General features: G+C 37.3%; 2 protein-coding genes and 1 pseudogene across 2 annotated transcripts; 1 reads left to right on the forward strand and 2 right to left on the reverse strand.

The window, feature by feature from the left end:
- Nucleotides 1-3,506: 3,506 nt before the first annotated feature.
- Nucleotides 3,507-5,720, forward strand: LOC127942257 (uncharacterized). Its single transcript, XM_052537948.1, has 4 exons — nt 3,507-3,702; nt 4,140-4,957; nt 5,150-5,184; nt 5,660-5,720. Exons 1-4 carry the CDS (start codon nt 3,507-3,509, stop codon nt 5,718-5,720), a joined length of 1,110 nt encoding a protein of 369 aa, XP_052393908.1.
- Nucleotides 5,721-12,286: 6,566 nt separating this feature from the next.
- On the reverse strand, nt 12,287-13,132 carry LOC127942258 (hydroxycarboxylic acid receptor 2-like). Its single transcript, XM_052537949.1, has one exon. It carries the CDS (start codon nt 13,130-13,132, stop codon nt 12,287-12,289), a length of 846 nt encoding a protein of 281 aa, XP_052393909.1.
- Nucleotides 13,133-16,812: 3,680 nt separating this feature from the next.
- Nucleotides 16,813-18,192, reverse strand: LOC127942259 (C-C chemokine receptor type 8-like; annotated as a pseudogene).
- Nucleotides 18,193-22,277: the final 4,085 nt, after the last annotated feature.

Below are 22,277 nucleotides of genomic sequence, written 5' to 3' on the forward strand. Positions count from 1 at the left end.
TGCACACATCGTCGAGTGTTTTTCATCAACATCCATCGGTCTTTCATCTACAAATTAAACGTCTACAAACATCAAACATCTACAAATTAAACGGTAATTCAATTTTTATTCTTGCCAAGAATGCTTGATATAAAACTGATAAGAGTAGGGATTTGAACGTCATTTGACAGTGGGGCTTAGATTTGAAAAGCCAAAACAATATTACTTTTGGGTGGTATTTTATTTAATTTCATTAACGTTAGCCGAACTTAAGCTTCCGAGGAACAACACTTGTTAACCGGCAAGCGAGAGAGCGGCTAATCGACAGATGAAGGCAGCAGGAAAATAGCGTTAGGATACTGGAATAATTAGCCAAATGGTACATTTTGCCCAGTGATTAAGGAATTATTTCAACCAAACCATAGGATTATTTGTACATCGGCTAACCAAGATGGTTTTGGTGAGTTTTATTTGGTTTTAAAGGTGTTTTTTCAAACAGTTAACAAGAAAATTAAGCTAATTGTAGATCGGTTAAAGACAGTTGAATCGTCAAGGATTTGAATTTTTCTATTTAAATGCCAAATTGGTGTGAAAATATTGTCCTTCTGGACTCTTTGTGAATGTTTTTTTTTTTTTTTATCTGTCGCTGCGTGTCTCACACAGCCAACTTCTCAACTGTTTTAAAGCGTTTTGCATCATCTGTGGGGGTTTTTTTTTCACAATATTAACATTGAAACTCGGTAAAGGTTAAACATTTCTGAATGAAGACTGATACGGTTTCACAAAAAATTAGCCAGCAGCCGTAATCAATACTAATGCATGTTTGTTGATGAAAATTTTCCATAAGAAATTACCATCGGGCAATAACAAAATGTTCCCCTGTCAGATCTGTTGTCATAATTGTGCTACAATAGTGACATACATAAGGCACATGAGAATTCATAAAAATACACCTAATTTAACCTTTAAGTGTGTTTTGCCAGATTGCAGTCAGACTTTTCAAAAATTTTCAACATTTAAGTGTCACATTTACAGACATAATAAACGTGTAGTTAGGCCTACTTTGTCTGGTGTTGAACTAACATGTCATGTTGATATCTGCAGTGCAAGGTGTGAGACTTTGACTGCATTTTACTCTCATTTGAAAACACACATTAGAGAGGGGAAAAAAGTTGCGTGTCCTTACAGACACTGTAGCAAGAGCTTTACAGTTTTATCCACATTCACATCACACATGAGTCGGAAACATAAAAATGTTGCTGAGGAAAATTTGGCTGAATCCATTGTGAATCCTGGTGTTTCCTATGTGAGTGAACAAGATCAGTCTGATATGCAGATTGATCCTCCCGGTGATGCAGTTGATGAACAAGAGATTTACCCAGAAATTGCTGATGAATCACAGTTCTTTAAAAATTTAGCCCTTTTTTATTTGAAATTGCAAGCAAAGTGTTTGCTTCCATCCTCTGTCATCCAAACAATTATTGATGATTTTCAGGAAATACATGATATAAGCCAGTCACATTTGCTTTTTAAACTCAACGAGAAGTTGATTACACTTGGCATTTCTGAAGCAGACACAAACAATGTGATTGAAGTCATGAAAACTGAGGATCTTTTTAGGACCTGCAACACTCGGCCACTGAAAACTGATCAGAAAAGAAAAAATGTTTTCAAGAATAGCTTCAACTATGTTGAGCCAGTTCAGATCTGTCTAGGTCAGAATGAGGCAGGCAAAGAGTGTTTTGTCCAGTATGTTCCTATTAAACAGACAATTGATTCTCTATTCCATTGCCAATCAGTGCAGGAACAATATAAGCAAGTACACTCCAGTACTGGTTTGAAGGATATTCTTAAGGATGTGTGGGATGGCAAAAATATGTCTGAGAATGTGCTCTTCCAGACGGAGAGTTCATCACTGAGCTTGATCCTTTATCAGGATGCATTTGAAGTGGTAAACCCACTGGGATCTGGAAAGAAAAAACATAAGATACTTGCAGTGTATCTAACTCTAGCAGATTAAATGCCACACAACAGATCCAGCACTGATCAAATGCAACTTGTTCTTCTCTGTAAAGAACACGATTTTAAGTATTTTGGTCAAGACTTGGTTATGGGCACTCTTGTTAATGACCTTAAAGATCTTGAGCTCAATGGTGTTACCCTGTCTGATGGAAATGTTTACAAGGGAACTTTGTGTGCCATTGCAGGTGACAACCTAGGCTCACATAACATAGGAGGCTTTGTGGAGAACTTCAGCAAGAGTTTGCACTTCTGCAGATATTGTGATATCAGCAGAGACGCATTCCATGCAGATCCTCTTATCCAGAGCACAAAACGTACAGTGCAGTCATATAGTGGTCATGTTCAGAGCAGTGAAGGACAGTCTACATCTAGTGGAGGTGTTAAATTTGACTCCGCGTTTAATACACTCAAATACTTCCATGTATGTCAGCCAGGGTTGCCTCCATGTCTTGGCCATGATCTTTTTGAAGGCATTGTATCCTCTGATCTGGCACTGTACATTAACCATCTTGTTAAGGTGGATAAAATGTTTAGCTATCTTGAGTTGAATCAACGAATAAATCAGTTCAAGTATCTCGGTAGGGATGCTAATGACAAACCGTGTGAGGTTAATCCAGACGGTGGAAAACTTGGGGGACATGCTGTGCAGAATTGGTGTTTGCTAAGAATGTTGCCTATTTTGATCGGAGACAAAGTAAAAAATCCAAATGACAACCAAGTTTGGCAGTTGGTTTTGCAACTTAGAGAAGTCGTGGATCTCAGTTGTGCACCTGCAATTTCAAATGGCCAGATAGCCTACCTAAGAGTTCTGATTGATGAATATTTACTTTGCCGAATTCAAACCTTTCCTGACAAACCACTTAAGCCCAAACATCATTATGTCAGTCATTATCCTGAGCTCATTATCCAGTTTGGGCCACTTATTCGCCTATGGACTTTAAGATTCGAGAGCAAACACACATATTTTAAGCAGTGTTTGAGAAAATTGCGCAACTTTAAGAATCCATGTTCTACTCTTGCAGAGAGACATCAGCTTCTGCAGGCCTTTCTGAGTGCAGGTGCCTTCTTCCCTCCAGATGTTTCAGTAGACAGGGGCACACAGTTTTTCTCAGATGACTACAATGATGTAATCATAGAAGCAGTTGCAAATCACAATTTTGAGTCCACAAACACTCTGATAGCCAATGAAGTGACTGTGAAGGGGACAAAATACAGAAAGAACATGATCATTGTGATTGATCATGATGATGAGGGGCTTGTTACTGGAAAAATCAAAGTGGTTCTCGTTCATAAGGATTCAACAGTATATTTTATAGCTGAAAAGTATCGTGCCCTGCGTATTCCTGACATGGGTGTTTACAGCCTCACACTGATGCAGAGAAACTACTGTTGTATTAATCAGGAGAATCTGCTTGATTACTATCCCTTGCCTGAGTACACTGTGCATGGCACACCACTGATAATTCTTCACCATTATTTCCCTCTAGTCCAGAATGATGGCGAACATGAGTGAAGAAATCAAAGAGATCATCTGCAAGACCTTGCCAAACCTGTCTGAAGAGACTCAGTGGCAAATAATATCGAAACTTCAGAGCTCCGGCTTGGAGTCAAAAGAAGACTTAAAATATGTACAACAGGAAGACATTGCTGATCTGTTACCTGTTATCCAGTGCAGAAAACTCCTGGATGCATTCAAATTAGGTAATGTATGGTTAATCTAGTGTGACATTTTCTTGTTATATTCTTTTGTTTATTCAGTTGTGGAATTTCTTTTTCTGAAACTATATAATGCACCTTTGAACTTTTCAAATATGCCGAGATATATAACGAGAGTTTAGAAGACTTTTGGCCAAATGTCTGCAGTGACTCTGAGATAGCTTATTAGTTATGTGCCCTAAATATATATTTTTTTTTTTTAGAAACCGAGAAAGTTACATTGGATTTACAAGTCATTCCAACTTCGTCACCAATGAGTAGTGATTGGTCGGTGTCGGGGTCGTCATCACCAACATTATGCACTCTGCCTAATTCTAGCTCATCACAGCTATCAGCCATTTCTTCATGTTCAAGCCAGTCAAGAAACAGTGAACCAAGCAACAGACCTTCCACATCTCAGATACTGAAAACATGGCCATAAACTTTCCAGGTCCCTTGGGAACAAATGCCACAGGAAATTCGTTCTGCAATTGCAGATGGCAAGAGACCTAAACCAATGGAGCGACGTCAGATGGTACGAGTACTCGCGGATGAAATGAGAAGGTATGAGGCTAACCCCACTCGCGCACAATGCCTAACTGTGGTTCGAAATATCATCAGGCAGTACCCAAAGAGTTTTGCTGATATTGCACCAGATGGGTCACTTCTGTGTGGAGGTTACACATCACTTTTGATTCAATTGAAAAACCGCATTGAGAATTTGAACCGTGATGGAAGCTTCTCATTCCACCGATCCTCTACAGCCAAGAGGGGTCCAACTGACACATACGGATGTACACGATTTCAGCCAGAGCTTCCCCCAGAAGAAACTGATGAAACTGTGGAACAGCACCGCCAGAGACTGGAGGAGATTTATAAACAGGAGGGAGCAGGTGGAGCAGAAAGAGCAGAAGTAAAAAATCTAATGGAGCTCACATTCTCTCTACAACGTCGCCATATAAATACAATTCCACCACCTGACATTGAAGATGTGAAAAGCAAATGGCCTTTTCTTTTCACGCCAAGGTATATATACGGCCATTTTGAGTTGCTCACAGACATCAATGTGCTTCGTAGCTTGGAACTCAGCATGCAGGAATGTGGAAGAGCCATCACAGAATACTTCAGGGGAAAACCTACCAACAAAAATGTCAAAGATATCCTCTCTAATGGTGAAGATAATGAGATGGCACTTCGTGTTGTTCAGCTGCTCATGGCACACTTTGGAGAGGACATAACTGGGCTGATCCTTCTTACAGATGTAAGTTTTATTTTTTCTCTCTTACCCTGTGTTTTAAAGGGTGACTCCACCAGTGTTCAGTGTCCAGACGCCTAATGTGTGTACTAGTTTTGGGGAGTACTACTACATATGTGAAAACAGAAGTGTAAATTATTTTGTAGCTTAGAGCAAGCTGCGTGTAAGCTGATAATTTACCTCCATGTTGTCACACAGTTGCTAAATTGCATTATGGGTAAAGTAGGTGCAAGGTTTTAACAAGTATTTAACTTGTTTTCTTTGCCCTACTATGACACCGTTGAATGTTTTAAAAGCAAATAATCAAATCAATACAGCAGAAACACACGTTTTTACTTTTTTATTCCACATTCTTCTTCCTTTTCATAACCTGGTGCCTACATTATCCACAATGCAACTTGACCACTGAGTGACATCCCTGGAGGCAATTTATCATATAATGTGCAGTTCCCCCTAGAGTCCCAAAAGGGTTCATACTACGTTTTAGACGTCTGCAGTAGAACTCCCCAAGACCTGTAAAAATTAAATTGTTACCCTTTAAATTTTGAATGCCAAATTTATTTAGCAGTTTGATTGTAGGTACTTCAGAAGCCTACCTCATTCACCTCTTGGTTACTCTATCCTAGTGTTTACAAATTATTATTCTTTAGCTAAATATTCTTCTTCAAAATCTTATTATGGTAAGGATAATGTATTTGTTCCCTTCAGGTGTCTGCCACTGCAGCTGACGTTGAGACAACTCTCAGTCTTCCTGCAAGTCCTCGCCTGATACTGCCTGGTAATATACATTTAATTTATATTAATTGATAGACACATTGTATATCATATCGGCTATTCATCTTGAGTTTACAAATGCTTACACATGGTAACAATTATTCCCATGTTGCTATGACTTGAAGTTTCAGGTGCAACAGGGCAAGTCACAATTAAGGGTTGGATGATCACCTTTGAGGGCCGTGTAATCTCTGAGGGCATCACACCAACATTTGCAACGGGACTTGCTGCTATTTTTGCAATCTACTACATATTGAACCTTCAGTATCAAGAAGAGGCAGCCTGCACTCTGGAATTCATTCAGAGGTAAACCCCCTTCATTCCCTGTCATCATTATATGGATATATACAATTAAATCAATGTGTTTGTATTTTTTTGCATAAAATGGTTATTAGTACTGTACATTTCAAGTCTCAGTACACACCTACACACACACACACACACACATCTTCACACACACACACACACATCTACACACACTCACACAAACAGAGGGTATAGGCTTCATTATAGTTCCATTTGATGTCATTCAATCCACTCTATTTGTGCAATGCAATGCAATTCATTGCATTTAATTGCATGTACAAAAAACATTATTTTGTTGCAACCGCACTGTGATCTTAGACTATTTTGATTTCAGACGCTTCATTGGTATAAATCCAGAGAGAGGGACAAAGGCCAAAAGGGGCAAGGTTGTCTCTAAGAAGAAAGGTGTAATCGTCCAGAAGAAGTCTTCTGCAGTCAATACACACGTCGCCACGCTACTGAAGAATCTCCTTGACTTTGAATGGAACTTCATATAGATTGGTGAGCTCTATAATCTTTCTCTCTTTGTTTTGACACTCTGGCATTGTCACATTAAGCCACAAGAGAACTGGTATTATTAAATTTATAAGCATTAGCTTGGAGTGTATGCTGTACATTCCTGATTGTATAGTTTATTTATTATTATGAATATTTGTTGTTTTTTGACAGTGGAAGTACTGGAATAATGCTGCACAGAGGAACAGCTACTACCAAAGTGATGTTCATCTCTCCTTGATCAACAACTGAGATGTAAAAACACAAGCCTACCTCACAGGACAATTTTAAGAGGTAACCTGCAAGTCTAGCTTGCAGTGACACAGTTGCCTACCTTACGGTTTCATCCCTAAATGTTTTTATTGATGCTGTTATTGATTCATCTTGCTAAAATGTTATAGTTTCAAAATGGCCTTAATGCGCATTTTCAAAATGTTCTTAGGTATGTTTTCAAAATGTTGTCAATTCTGCACATGTTCAGATGTTATTATGGAAGTATATATTGCAGATTACAAATATAAATCTTTTAAATTGACAAACTTTTTTTTGTATTCATGTTGACATTGACATTGCTCTTTTAAATAAAGGTATTTGATTTAGAAGTTTTATTGCTTATTTTGCATTATATTCACAATAATTCTTAAGCAATTGTCTTTAGTCCTGGAGTTCATTGGGAGACTGATATTTTAAATATCAATGAAGACTGATATTTTAGGAAACTTCTAAATTTATGTTATTTATAATACAGTTAATGTAATTCAGCACATCTTTGTGATTATTTGGAAATGACAATAATAGTGTTTAGGTTGTTATTTTAACTTCTCACAGTTTACTGTAGACAGGCCCAGTAGATGTGCCTGTCTAAAGTAAACTGTGATAAGTTAAAGTAACAATCTAAACAATATTATTTTAGTTTCCAAATAAATCACACAAATATACTGCATTTTTTTTACTTTATTAGACTGTGAAATCATTTAACAGTGTGACTACAGAAATATACTGTATTTCTGGTTTACAGACTACTACCGTAAAGTAATTTTACGTATGAATACCGTAAAAATAACGGTATATTGCTGGCGTCTTTGCTGCCAGCTCTTTACTGTAAATTATAGAAATACAGAAACATACCGTTTTTCTGGTTTACAGACTAATACCGTAAAGTAATTTTACGTATGAATACCGTAAAAATAACGGTATACTGCTGGCGTCTCTGCTGCCAGCTCTTTACTGTTATTTTACAGGACATTTTTTTACAGTGTATAAATTGGAACATTACAATATTAAATATAAAGCATTTGCAAGTCATTATTATACAGGTAACTTTCATACATCACAGTGAGTCATTCTGTACTACAAAATACCCAAGCAACTGAATAACACGAGAAAAATGCGGTAACACTTTATTTTATGGTATCTCAACTAGTTGGTTATCAGCATTCATATTAGTAGATTATTAGTCATTCATTAGAACTAATTAAGCACAAATTAATTCCTTATCCTACATGACCTTATTCTACATTCCTAATCATACCCATTACCTAAATTTAACAACTACCTTCCTAACTATGAATAAGCAGCAAATTAGGAATTTATGAGTAGTTACTGTAATAGTGAACAAGTGTTTCCTATTCTAAAGTGTTACCAAAAATGCAAACCAATATTAAATGACATGAAAACACAAAATGATCCATGTAATTCAAAAAGTAGTGTTACTTACATAATACACAATTTTTTGTATTTCCCTTTGTAATTGCTTGCACTTTCCTTTTTGTTTGTCACATGTAACACGTAGATCTCAACAGTCACCTGAAGACTAAATGTCTGCAAATCTCTGCACTGTTTTTTACTTCAGAGCTGTTACAAGAATATGTGCATGAACCAGATATGTCTATATATATATGTCCATATATAAAAAAAATTTGAAGCAAATATGAACTTCACAATGATGGAAAGCCTTATCTTGACTTAACATTTATCACCAAGCAACATTTGAAGAACATTTATCAACTGAACATTAATTTCAATAACAAGGCTGACATTTTTATTTATTTAACTTTAGTCTGACAAACATCAGTCTTCTTTATCAGTCAGCAATGCCAGTAAATAACCATTACATTTAACCAGAATCTGAATGTAGAATGAGACCGTTTAATATAAAGCAGTATGCTGAACACTTACAATGCTTTATTTACATTCATGCAGTAACAACAACATAATGTCAGATCATGCACTACAATACAATCAGGGAGCATTTAAAACATGGCTTGATTAGTACATCTCTTTAGAAAAGAATACATATTTTTACTCTATAAACGTTATCATATTTCACATTGAATTAAGACTGAATTTGTTTACCAAGTAGTATGTGAATAACATTTATCAACTGTGTGTGTACATGTTGTTATTGTTATATAATTGTATTTTGATGGGTTAAAAACTCAATTCAAATAGTCCGAAACAGTCAAAAATCGAAAACTGCCCTGTACAGGTGCAACACATTTAACACCTGCAATCTGACAGTAAGTAATTATGTGGTACTGCATGCTTTGTAGCTATGTACAACTTGTTTTGAATCTCTATCTTAGTATTTTAGTAATTTTATATTAAGAATGATAGGGCTTTAGATATGGCTTTGGATGTGACTACATTACGCCAGGCATTTTTGAGTTGGGCTGAATCCTCTTCACACAACAACCTACAATACTCTCTAACACTCAATGGCTGCTCTGTTAAGTCTTTGTTGGGTGTACTATATGATAGCAGTCTTTCATTTAAGTTCACATCTCTAGCATTTGTAAAACCTAATTTTCCTTTTTAAAAATCTATCTTAAAATGCTCTCAAAGTTAATTCATACATTCATGACCTCAAGGCTTGATGACTGTAATGATTTACTGGATGGTTGTCAATATGCATGCATAATAAACCAACTCCAGCTGGTCATCGCAAACACAAAATTATTCTTTCAATTCAAATAAAGTCGTTTTGTGTCAGGATCCTGCCCTGACAGCCCTGTCCATCTTGTCTCTGTTCCATGTTTCTTTGTTTGTTTTGTGTCTAAGCACATGGTTCTGTCTTTGTTCGTGTCTGCCACGTGCTCCCCTTGTCCCACCTCCTTGTTACCCCTGGTCACGCCCCCTTTTTTAGCCCTTGTCTGCTTGATTGTTTTCACCTGATCCTCATGTGTACTGTCCTGTATATTGGGGTTTCTTTCCTTGTGTCTCTGCTGGGTTTTTTTTTTTTTTTTTTTTTTTTTGGTGTTTACTGGTTTCTTGGGCCAGAATTGATCCTGCTCAAGTTGTTTTTGATCTCTAGTCTAGTTAATCAATATCCTTGGTTATTTTTGGCTTTTAGTTCTATCTAGTTCTTGTTTTTTAATTGTGCACATCCTAATCTAGTTTTTGTTTTTATCTTTTGATTTAGGGTGTCATTTACTCAGTTTGAGAGTGCAGCTCCTTTTTGGATCTTGGCTTTTTGTTTTTAAACTGATTTATTTCTTTGGATAGTTTTGTTTATTTTGCCTTTAGTTTACTCTTTGTTTTCAATTGTTCTGTGTCATTTTGAGTCTAGTCTTGTTTTTGTGTATTGTCCTGTCTTGCCCCCACTCAAATTTCCTGGCCACTGAACCCCACTGCCTGGAAGCGGCTCACCTCTCTCTGATGTGTCAGGTCTCTGGTCTTGTGAGTCTCTACCTGGTGACTAGACTGGTGACATTTGAGTTTCGCTTGAAGCGACAGTTCCTGTGTCTACCTGGACCTTCCTCTGGAGCTGCCTACTCAGTGCTTGGGCCCGTGGTCATCTTGGACCATCTCAGTGGCCATCCCTCCTGCCTGTATTGTCTGCCCTCCCCATCTGTTTGAACTTTCACTGCAAATTCTCCCAGCTGTTCCAGTCTACATTTTGTTAATAAAATACCCTTGTCTGCATTTGGGTCCCATTTCTTGCAGATCCCTGACAGTTTTGACTTACATAGCCTGTGTTTGCACGGAAATACAGATGGCTTTCACATTCTTACATTTTTCACAAATATTAATATCTATCACTACAACAATATTGTAGATCTCAGTAGTCACCTGTAGAGTGAATATTCACAAATCTCTGCACTGTGTTTTACTTGTCAGCTGTCACAATATGTGCATGAATCAGATATGAAAATATTAATGTTACAATAGTTATTTATAAGTTAATCCAAATTTTAAAAATCTAGCCTTATGTGTCTGCAACTTAGTTCTAATTGAAAATTGCATGTTAAATGATACACTTATGAACACTTAATTTACATTAATGCAAGCAAATGTCACTTTATGGGACCATTTGTAACCATCGAATGCGTTACTGTATATGGTACAGAAAGGTTTGTGGCTTCATTATTTCATGAATAATACCTATCACTAGTAAAGAGTACAAAATTGTGAGTTTTTATATTTTATCTCTTATTGAAGACTTGAAAAAAACCTTTGCTGACTTATCTTGATTTGACATTTATCACCAAGCAACATTTGAACATGATTTATCATCCGGACATTATTTTCAATAATAAGAATGGATTTTAAAAATATATATATAATCTTTGTTTGACAAGCTAAAAATATCAGTCTTATTAAACATTTATAACACTGGCTTATGCAGGTGCAACACATTCATAACCTCTGATGCAAATTTGTTAGAGTGTCAGGTCCACTTTAAGCTATATACAGTCTCTCTGTGTCCTTTCATTTTACCTTCAATGAAATAATATCTGTGGCAGTCCTCTAAATTAAAAAAGGCAATGCCCAGCAAATAATAACTTCATTTACCCAGAATAGAATTCATCTGAATGCAAAATAAGACAATCAAGGATTTTATTCATGAGCAAGTAAGTGAGGTGGAGGATCTCTCTAAATAAACAACAATAAATGACAGGTTAACATTCACATGTTTTTGGTGCAATATATGTGCATGGCTACAAATCACAGAAAACATCAGATACGCAAATATTTATTAAACTAAAAATTACCCTGAAAAAGACAGTCTTATCTAAATAGTTATACATAGAAAATGATTAGTTGAATGCTTAAAACACTTTATTTATATTCAAACAGTAAGTGAAAATTTTGACAATCATGTAATGATATAATCAGATAATGCTCTGAATACAATCACAGAAGACAATCAAGTGACTTTATCTAGTTAATAGTGTTTCTCTTTTTTGAAAAACACAAATGTTTGCTCTATAATCATGTTGTCAAATTTTGTTTTGTAATTAGACATTTAGGTTTATACTGACATTAAATTAAAATTCTTTACAAAGCAACATTTCAATAACAACATTTCAATTATCAAATGGCAATTAACTTAAATTTGACAAAAACGAGTATTGTAATATAATCTCTAAAAATATAGACAGTCATCTTGCACAACCACCACCCGTTACTGTTGTTTCTCTCAATGGCATATGCTCATGTTAACACATTTTTGATGTCGTAGAATCAATTTTCCTGCCAAAGATGTTTAAAAAGGTTCAGTAACTGACATGGGAAAGACTAAATAATGTTTTATAGAGAGCAAAGACAAGAGAGCTTTCCAACATGCTGTGGATAAAGAACAGGCTGAACAAAACCAGCCAGAGAGAGTTCCTTAATATAATGTTGGCTTACATTACTTTGGAGAAAAGTGTCAAATTGACTGAGAAAAACTGTAAATGTAAAATAGCACTGCTGTTAAGGTAAAATTATTTAACTTGTTAAGAAACAATTAACTTGTTAAAGGAACAATTAAAAGTTTTATGGAGAGCAAAAACAGAATAGTTTACCAGACCGGTGCAAATAAAGAATAGGCTGAACAAAACCAGCCAGCACATAACAAATAAATCCAAAAGAAAAAAGTTCCTTAATAAACTGTTGGGTGTGAATGACAGAGAATCCTGATATAGTAAATGGAACATAAGTAAAAATCATGGTCACAGTAGTTATTAGAATGAGACAAAATGCTCTTCTCTTCATGTGGTTTTCCTCCTTTCTCTCTCTCCCTCTCTCTCCTGGTCCTGACTGCTTCAGAGCCCAGAGAACAGTTACAAGACAAATCAACTGGATGAAGAGCAAGAGTACAAACTGAATCGAGTAGAACCACAAAAATATAATGGTTTGTAAGATTACAGTAAACATACAACACAAGCAAGAGCCAAGAGTGATCATCCAGGCCACAGTGCAGCAGATCACTCTGTATCTTAGAGGTTTGTACTTCAGAAAGGTGACAGGATGAACCACTGCCAGGTAACGCTCAACACAGATCAGACACTGAAACAGAGGACGACCAGCAATGCCTAGACCTAATAAAAACCATGTCAATGTTTTGAGTTGGGGAATCCATAAACAACTATCAACTATGCACACCAAACTATTCAGACAGTTACCAATCTCTGAAACAGAGAGATTGAGGCTGAAGAATCCTGATGCAACTCCACTTCTTGTTCCTGTGATGATGAGCCAGATCACATAAGCGTGTAGTGGGAAACCGAAAAGTAAATTGATGCTGTACAGAAAAATGTCCAGTCTGTTCACTAACCAAAATGAATGAGTCATGGAGTTTGTAGATGCTTCAGATGAGAAGTTCACTATAGAGTTATTCATCTTCTCTGTGTTTGTCTTCTCAGTTTAAAAAAAAAACTCAAGAAATATATGTAGAAAAGCAACTGTGATCAAGAGGATGAGAAGAGAACAGTGAATTAGAATGCATGAAAAAAGTATCAGTTTTTTCAAACAGTCTGCAATTCCACACAATTCTATAAATTGGAACATTACAATATTAAATATAAAGCATTTGCAAGTCATTATTATACAGGTAACTTTCATACATCACAGTGAGTCATTCTGTACTACAAAATACCCAAGCAACTGAATAACACGAGAAAAATGCGGTAACACTTTATTTTATGGTATCTCAACTAGTTGGTTATCAGCATTCATATTAGTAGATTATTAGTCATTCATTAGAACTAATTAAGCACAAATTAATGCCTTATCCTACATGACCTTATTCTACATTCCTAATCATACCCAATACCTAAATTTAACAACTACCTTCCTAACTATGAATAAGCAGCAAATTAGGAATTTATGAGTAGTTACTGTAATAGTGAACAAGTGTTTCCTGTTCTAAAGTGTTACCAAAAATGCAAACCAATATTAAATGACATGAAAACACAAAATGATCCATGTAATTCAAAAAGTAGTGTTACTTACATAGTACACAATTTTTTTGTATTTCCCTTTGTAATTGCTTGCACTTTCCTTTTTGTTTGTCACATGTAACACGTAGATCTCAACAGTCACCTGAAGACTAAATGTCTGCAAATCTCTGCACTGTTTTTTACTTCAGAGCTGTCACAAGAATATGTGCATGAACCAGATATGAAAATATGTCCATATATAAAAAATGTTGAAGCAAATATGAACTTCACAATGATGGAAAGCCTTATCTTGACTTAACATTTATCACCAAGCAACATTTGAAGAACATTTATCAACTGAACATTCATTTCAATAACAAGGCTGACATTTTTATTTATTTAACTTTAGTCTGACAAACATCAGTCTTCTTTATCAGTCAGCAATGCCAGTAAATAACCATTACATTTAACCAGAATCTGAATGTAGAATTTTACAGTTTCATATAAAGCAGTATGTTGAACACTTATACAATGCTTTATTTACATTCATGCAGTAACAACAACATAATGTCAGATCATGCACTACAATACAATCATGGAGCATTTAAAACATTGCTTGATTAGTACATCTCTTTAGAAAAGAATACATATTTTTACTCTATAAACGTTATCATATTTCACATTGAATTGAGACTGAATTTGTTTACCAAGAAGTATGTGAATAACATTTATCAACTGTGTGTGTACATGTTGTTATTGTTATATAATTTTATTTTGATGGGTTAAAAAATCAATTTAAATAGTCCTAAACAGTCAAAAAATCGAAAACTGCCCTGTACAGGTGCAACACATTTAACACCTGCAGTCTGACAGTAAGTAATTATGTGGTACTGCATGCTTTGTAGCTATATACAACTTGTTTTGAATCTCTATCTTAGTCATTTAGTAAGTTTATATTAAGAATGATAGGGCTTTAGATATGGCTTTGGATGTGACTACCTTACACCAGGCATTTTTGAGTTGGGCTGAATCCTCTTCACACAACGGCCTACAATACTCTCTAACACTCAATGGCTGCTCTGTTAAGTCTTTGTTAGGTGTACTATTTGATAGCAGTTAAGTTCACATCTCTAGCATTTGTAAAAACGCATTTTCCTTTTTAAAAATATATTTTAATTAAAATATGCTCTCAAAGTTAATTCATACATTCATGACCTCAAGGTTTGATTACTGTAATGCTTTACTGGATGGTTGTCAATGTGCATGCTTAATAAACCAACTCCAGCTGGTCATCGCGAACACAAAATTATTATTTTAATTCAAATAATGTAGTTTTGACTTACAGTGGCTTTCAGTTTCTTACAATTTTCACACTAGCACTACAACAATGTTGTAGATCTCAACAGTCACCTGGAGAGTGAATATTCAAATACTCTCTGCACTGTGTTTTACTTGTCAGCTGTCACAATATATGTGCATGAATCAGATATGAAAATATTAGGGTAACACTTTAGAATAAGGTTCCATTAGTTAATGTTAGTTAATGTATTAATTAACATGAACAAACAATGAATAATACATTTATTACTGTATTTATTCATCTTCGTTAATGTTAGTTAATGAAAATACAGTTATTCATTGTTAGTTCATGGTAATTCACAGTGCTTTAACTAATGTTAACAAGCACAACTTTTGATTTAAATAATGCATTAGTAAATGTTGAAATTAACATGAACTAAGACTTATAAATGCGGTAGAAGGATTGTTCTTGCTTAGTTCATGTTAACTAAAGTAGTTAACTAACATTAACTAATGGAACCTTATTCTAAAGTGTTACCAATATTAGTTATGTTACAGTAGTTATTTATAAGTTAATCCAAACTTTAAAAATCTAGCTTTATGTGCCTGCAACTTAGTTCTAATTGAAAATTGCATGTTAAATGATACAACACTTCATTTACATTAATGCAAGCAAATGTAACTTTATGGGACCATTTGTAACCATCAAACAGGTTACTGTATATTGCATAAAAAAGTTTGTGGCTTCATTATTTCATGAATAATACCTATCACTAGTAAAGAGTACAAAATTATGAGTTTTTATATTTTATCTCTTATTGAAGACTTGAAAAAGGCTTTGCTGACTTATCTTGATTTGACATTTATCACCAAGCAACATTTGAACATGATTTATCATCTGGACATTCATTTCAATAATAAGGCTAGATTTTTTTAAATATAATCTTTGTTTGACAAGCAAAAAACATCACTCTTCTTAAACATTTATAACACTGACTTATGCAGGTGCAATGCATTTATAACCTCTGATGCAAATAGAGTGTCAGATCATCTGTGTCATTTCATTTTACCTTCAATGAAATAATATCCGTGGCAGTCCTCTAAATTAAAAAAGGCAATGTTGCAATGGTCCAGCAAATAACAACTTAATTTACCCAGAAGAGAATTCATCTAAATGCAAAAAGAGACAATCAAGGATCTTATTCACGAGTAAATAAGTGAGTTGGAGGATCTCTCCAAATAAACAACACTAAATGACTGGTTAACATTCACATGTTTTCGCGCAATATACTGTATGTGCATGGCTACAAATCACAGAAAACATCAGCTATGCAAATATTTATTAAACTAAAAGTTACTTTGAAAAAGACAGTCTTATCTAAATAGTTATATATAGAAAATGATACGTTGAATGCTTAAAACACTTGATTTACATTCAAACAGTAAGTGACAATTTTGACAATCATATAATGATATAATCAGATAATGCTCTGAATAAAATCACAGAAGACATCAAGTGACTTAATAGTTAATCTAGTTAATAGTATTTCTCTTTGTTGAAGAACACAAATGTTTGCTCTATAACCATTTTTTCATATTTTGTTGTGTAATTAGACATTTAGGTTTATACTGACATGAAATTAAAAAGCACTTTACAAAGCAACATTTCAATAATATTTATCAAATGACAATTAACTTAAACTTGACAAAAATGTCAAATTGTCAAGTTTTTCAATTGATGTCGTAGAAGAAAAGCAAAAGTAATTTGAAAGCTTATAAATTTTCCTGCCAAAGATGTTTAAAAAGGTTCAGTAACTGAAATGGGAAATACTAAATAATGTTTTATAGAGAGCAAAGACAGGAGAGCTTTCCAACACGCTGCAGATAAAGAACAGGCTGAACAAAACTAGCCAGAGAAAAACAAATAAAACTAAAATAAAAAAGTTCCTTAATATAATGTTGGCTTACAATGACAACAAATGCTGAAATAGAAAATGGTGCGTAAATAATTATCATGCTCGCAGTAGTTATCAGAATGAGATGAAAAGCTCTTCTCTTCATGTGGTTTTCCTACCCTCTCTCTCTCCCTCTCTCTCCTGGTCCTGACTGTTTCAGAGCTCTGAGAACAGCCACAAGACAAAACAACTGGATGGAGAGGAACAGAAGGAATTGCAGTGAGAAGAACCACAGATATACAATGTAGTATGGGATTATAGTAAATATGCAACATGTGCAAGACACGAGAGTGATTATCCAAGCTGCGGTGCAGCAGATCACTCTGTATCTGAGAGGTTTGTACTTCAGAAAGGTTACAGGATGGACCACTGCCAGGTAACGCTCAACACACATCAGACACTGAAACAGAGGACGACCAGTGATGGCTAGTCCTACTAAAAATGAAGTTAATATTTTGAGGTGTGAAAACCAAATGAAACTAGCAAGTATAGAGAGCAAGTAATTCACACAGTAAGAAATCTCACAAATAGCCAGATTGAGGTTGAAAAACTCTTGCGCAACTTTACTTCCCTTTCCTGTGATGATAAGCCTTAAAACATAGGAGTTTATAGGAAGACCAAACAGCAAAAAAATGCTATACAGAGGAATGTTCATTTTGTCCACTATCCAAAAGTAATCAGTCATGGAGTTTGTAGATGCTTCAGATGTGGAGAAGTTCACTGAGTTATTCATCTTCTTTGAGTTTATCTTCTGTGTTCAGAAATGACATACATTTATATAAGTAAACTTAAATACAGTGAAAATGTCATTCACATTGCATGAAACAAAGGTTCTCAAACCTTGTATAATTCAGCAATTGTAAACAACAGAAAGTTTTAATATTGAATACTAAAATTCACAGGTCATTATTATACGTCACTTTTACACATTAAAGTAAGTCATTCTGTACAGCACAATAGCTAAGCAACTTAATAACACAAGACAAATGCAATCCAATATTAATAGACTTCTGAAAGTCAACAACATATACAACAAGTAGATATCAACACTCACCTGAATATGTGTATAAATCTGTGAGGTAGACAGTCACAGTCACAGTCACTATAATATATATGCATGAACCAGATATGAAAATATTATAAGCAAATATGAGTGTAGACCGGAAAACTAATGCTGTGCAAACAGATGTTCACTGTTTCCACTGGGCTGAGTTGTGGAGTATGTAAATGTTTCAGGTGAGGTGAAGTTCACCGTAGAGTTGTTCATTTTTCTAATTTTGTCTCCCCTGCTCAAAACCTAAGAAATATATAAATAAATATAACAGCTCGGAAGCAGTAAAGTTTTAAAACAGCCTTAAAAATAAATAAATAAATAAATAAATGTTATATATATACATATACATAATCCTACCAAATACCTAAATTTAACAACTACAATACTAACTATTAATAAGTAGCAAATTAGATGAGGGAAAAGTAGTTAATAGTGAACAAGTGTTCCCTTTCAGTCGGTTACGTTCAACGTTACGAATGGGGTATATAAGGAGCAACGCGAGCAATTCGCATTCAAGCTTTCGCTTCGGAGCCGAGCACATCGCTTGCTGCAATCACCGGAGTGTTTACAAGCAAGAGCTGGTGTTGGTGTGACGGTGCGATTCAGCGGTTCGTCTGGGTTTCCTGCGACAGCTCCCGCGTTCCCCTGAGCGCTTCAACACCTCTAAAAGAGACAATTTCTCTCACAAAAGAGATACGGGCCGATTTGCATCTTTTTAAAGATGTAATTTCTCCCGTGTGTTTTTGGGTGAGGTCGATATATATCGCTCCTCGTGACGGTCACGATCATTGCCAGTTTCCATGCAAAGACGGCTCAAGAACGCTTCGCCTTCTCATGCCCTCTTTGCCACTTGGGAGTCAGACGAGTGCCCGCACTCCGCCCCCGTTAAGGGACGCTATGCCTTCCATGCCAGGGCTGTCTGCTCCACCACACAGCCCCACTGTGGGTACGTCTGTAGTCCCCTTGACCCCGCTGGTTTGGTTCCTGGGTGCCTGGCTAGAGCTCCCCAGGCCTTCCCGCTGGCTCATCCGGACGCTCAGGCTCGGCTACGCGATTCAGTTCGCCCGGCGTCCCCCCCCATGTTTCGGGGTGTCCACGCGACGATGGTGGGCAAAGATGCCCTTGTCATGCGCACGGAGGTCGCGACCCTGCTGGCAAAGTGCGCAATAGAGCCGGTCCCTCCAGCCGACATGAAGTCCGGCTTTTACAGCGCTTACTTCATAGTACCCAAGAAGACAGGTGGGTTACGGCCAATCCTGGACCTGTGTGCCTTGAACCGAGCTCAGACTCCCGTTCAAGATGCTAACGCCCATGTGCATTTTCGAATGCATTCATCCGATGGATTGGTTTGCAGCGATCTACCTGAAGGACGCGTACTTTCATGTCTCCATTCTTCCTCGACACAGACCGTTTCTTCGGTTTGCTTTCGAGGGGCAGGCATATCAGTACAAGGTTCTCCCATTTGGGTTGGCCCTGGCACACAGCTGGCTGCTGGGCCTGCGCAAGTATGCGTTTCCCCCAGTGAGCCTTCTTGCACAGACATTGCGCAAGATCAGGGAGGACGAGGAGCAGGTCCTCATGGTTGCGCCTTTTTGGCCCAGCCAGACCTGGTTCCCCGAACTTGTACTCCTCGCGACAGCCCCTCCCTGGCAAATTCCTCTGAGGAGGGACGTTCTTTCTCAGAGACGGGGCACCCTCTGGCACCCACGTCCCGATCTGTGGAACCTACATGTGTGGGTTCTGGACGGGTCACGGAAGGTTTAGGTACCTTGCCACCACAGGTGGTAGCTACCATCACTTCAGCTAGAGCCATGTCCACCAGACATGCCCATGCTTTGAAGTGGAACCTCTTCGTCACTTGGTGTTCTTCACGGCGTGAGGACCCCTGGAAATGCCCAATTGGGTCAGTGCTTTCCTTTCTTCAGGAGGGGTTGGAACGAAGGCTGTCTCCTTCCACCCTCAAGGTCTATGTGGCTGCCATTTCGGCTCACCATGACCCTGTTGAAGGTAAGTCTCTTGGAAGGCACGATCTGATCATCAGGTTCCTGAGAGGAGCAAGGAGGCTCAATCCGCCTCGCCCTCAGCAAGACCCCTCTTGGGACCTCGCAGTGGTTCTATCAGCACAGCAGAGAGCTCCCTTCGAAACCTTGCTCTCAGTAGAGCTAAAGTTTTTATATTTGAAAACTATGTGCGCTCCGCACCTACATGGACAGAACTCGGTGCCTTAGGACCTCAGACCAGCTCTTTGTCTGTTACAGAGGCCAGCAGAAGGGAAAGGCTGTCTCCAAGCAGAGGTTATCCCACTGGATAGTGGATGCTATAGTTCTGGCTTATCCGGCTTGAGACCTGCCATGCCCCCTAGGGGTGAGAGCTCACTCAACTAGGAGCGTAGCTTCCTCCTGGGCACTGGCGCATGGCGCCTCGCTAGCAGACATCTGTAGAGCTGCGGGCTGGGCGACACCTAACACATTCGCAAGATTTTATAATCTCCGTGTAGAGCCCGTGTCCTCCCGGGTACTCGCCCCTTCGGGCCAGTAAGGACCTGCTCGTTGTCAATCCGTTTGCTGCGCCATTCCACTCCGCGGACTGGATGCGTGCGCTATTCCCCTCAGGTGAGTTCCTCAGTTCCACTGTTGATGTCAAACACTTGGATACATGCCCCTTGGTCAGCCATGTGTGGGACTAGGTGCTTCCATGTGTCGTGGTTCCCCTTCTGGGTAATCCCAAGTGTGTATGTCCACAGTAAGTCTCTCCGCAGCATGTGTCTTTCCCTTGGCAAGCCCCTTGCCAGCTCTGTCGTTGAAACTTCCACCCTGCGGGCTGGGTACCTCAAAGTTCTTATGTATCACCACCTTGGTAGATACCTGCCTTCTGTAAGTCCTCCCACGGACAGCCAGCCTGCTAGCATATGTCCAGCTGGAATATGCTACCCAGTGTATTCTGTGCGAGTTATAGGCCCTCACTCGTGCTGGCTCCTGGAGGAGGGAACGGAGACGTTACGTCTCCTTGCCACATCGCTGTTCCGCTGAACGGCCGGGTCACTGGCTTGGCTCCTCAGCGAAGACTTGAATGCGAGTTGCTCGCATTGCTCCTTATATAACCGCTCTGCTGGGCAGAGCTCGCGATGCAAATTCCGCAGACCAAGGTACTTTGTGTACCATTGGCTCGTTTTGTACCACTCAAAGGTGATTGGGCTCTCGGGCGAGATCCCATTCGTAACGTCTCCATTCCCTCCTTCAGGGAACGAGGGTTACATACATAACCAAGACGTTCCCTATTCTAAAGTGTAACCAAATTGGAATACAGAAACTAAATTTGGAAATTTGGATGTTTTGTTAAATGCAGTAAAATCAATAACCTGTGATTATTTAATTAACTTTAACTTTTATTTAATTGACAGAAAGAAAAGGAAAAGATTTACAAAATTTTCACTGTAACTTAAATGTATTTTGTAAATATAAACAAATTCTGATTTTGATCGCTGTAACACACTCCAGAATGTTTGGAAAGAGGCAAAATAAAAGTTTTGCAAACTATATACATCTAGAATCCAAAAATAATAATATTCTGATACTCTATTAGTAAAAACAATGTAGTGTTTACTCATATAGCCTACGTTCATACAGAAAATATCAAGTCGTTTGTAACCTGAATACTAAGTCTCTCTGGATTTATATAAATCTCTGTGCTGTGTTTTGTTTGTGACTGAATTCACAGCTGTCACGTAAATATATGTGCATGACTTCATCTGATACACATCACATAAAACATCAGATATGCAAATATCTAATTATTAAATATTTAATTTGAAAAAACATCTGAATTGTTTATTCTGTTTAGAAGAACTTCCAACCAGGAACATTTTCCAACCCGGTTCAGATAAAGAACAGGCTGAACAAAACAACCCAGCACGTTACAAAAAAGGCCAAAAGAAAAAAGTTCCTGAATATAATGTTGTGTCAGAATAAAAGAGAATCCTGAGATAGTAAACGGAGCATAGATAATAATAATGCTCACAATAGTTATTGAAATAAGATGAAATGCTCTTCTCTTCATGTGGTTTTCCTCTTTTCTCTCTCTCCCTCTCTCTCCTGGTCCTGACTGCTTCAGAGCTCTGAGAACAGCCACAAGACAAAACAACTGGATGGAGAAGAAAAGTAGGAACTGCAGTAAGAATAACACTTCAGAAATATAATCTGAGACTTTGCACATGCAGTAGAAACAGGAGCCAAGAGTGATTATCCAGACCACAGTGCAGCAGATCACTCTTTTTCTTAGAGTTTTGAATTTCAGAAAGG

The sequence above is a fragment of the Carassius gibelio genome, chromosome A21 (genome assembly GCF_023724105.1).
Source record: "Carassius gibelio isolate Cgi1373 ecotype wild population from Czech Republic chromosome A21, carGib1.2-hapl.c, whole genome shotgun sequence".
In the NCBI taxonomy this organism is placed as follows: Eukaryota; Metazoa; Chordata; class Actinopteri; order Cypriniformes; family Cyprinidae; genus Carassius; species Carassius gibelio.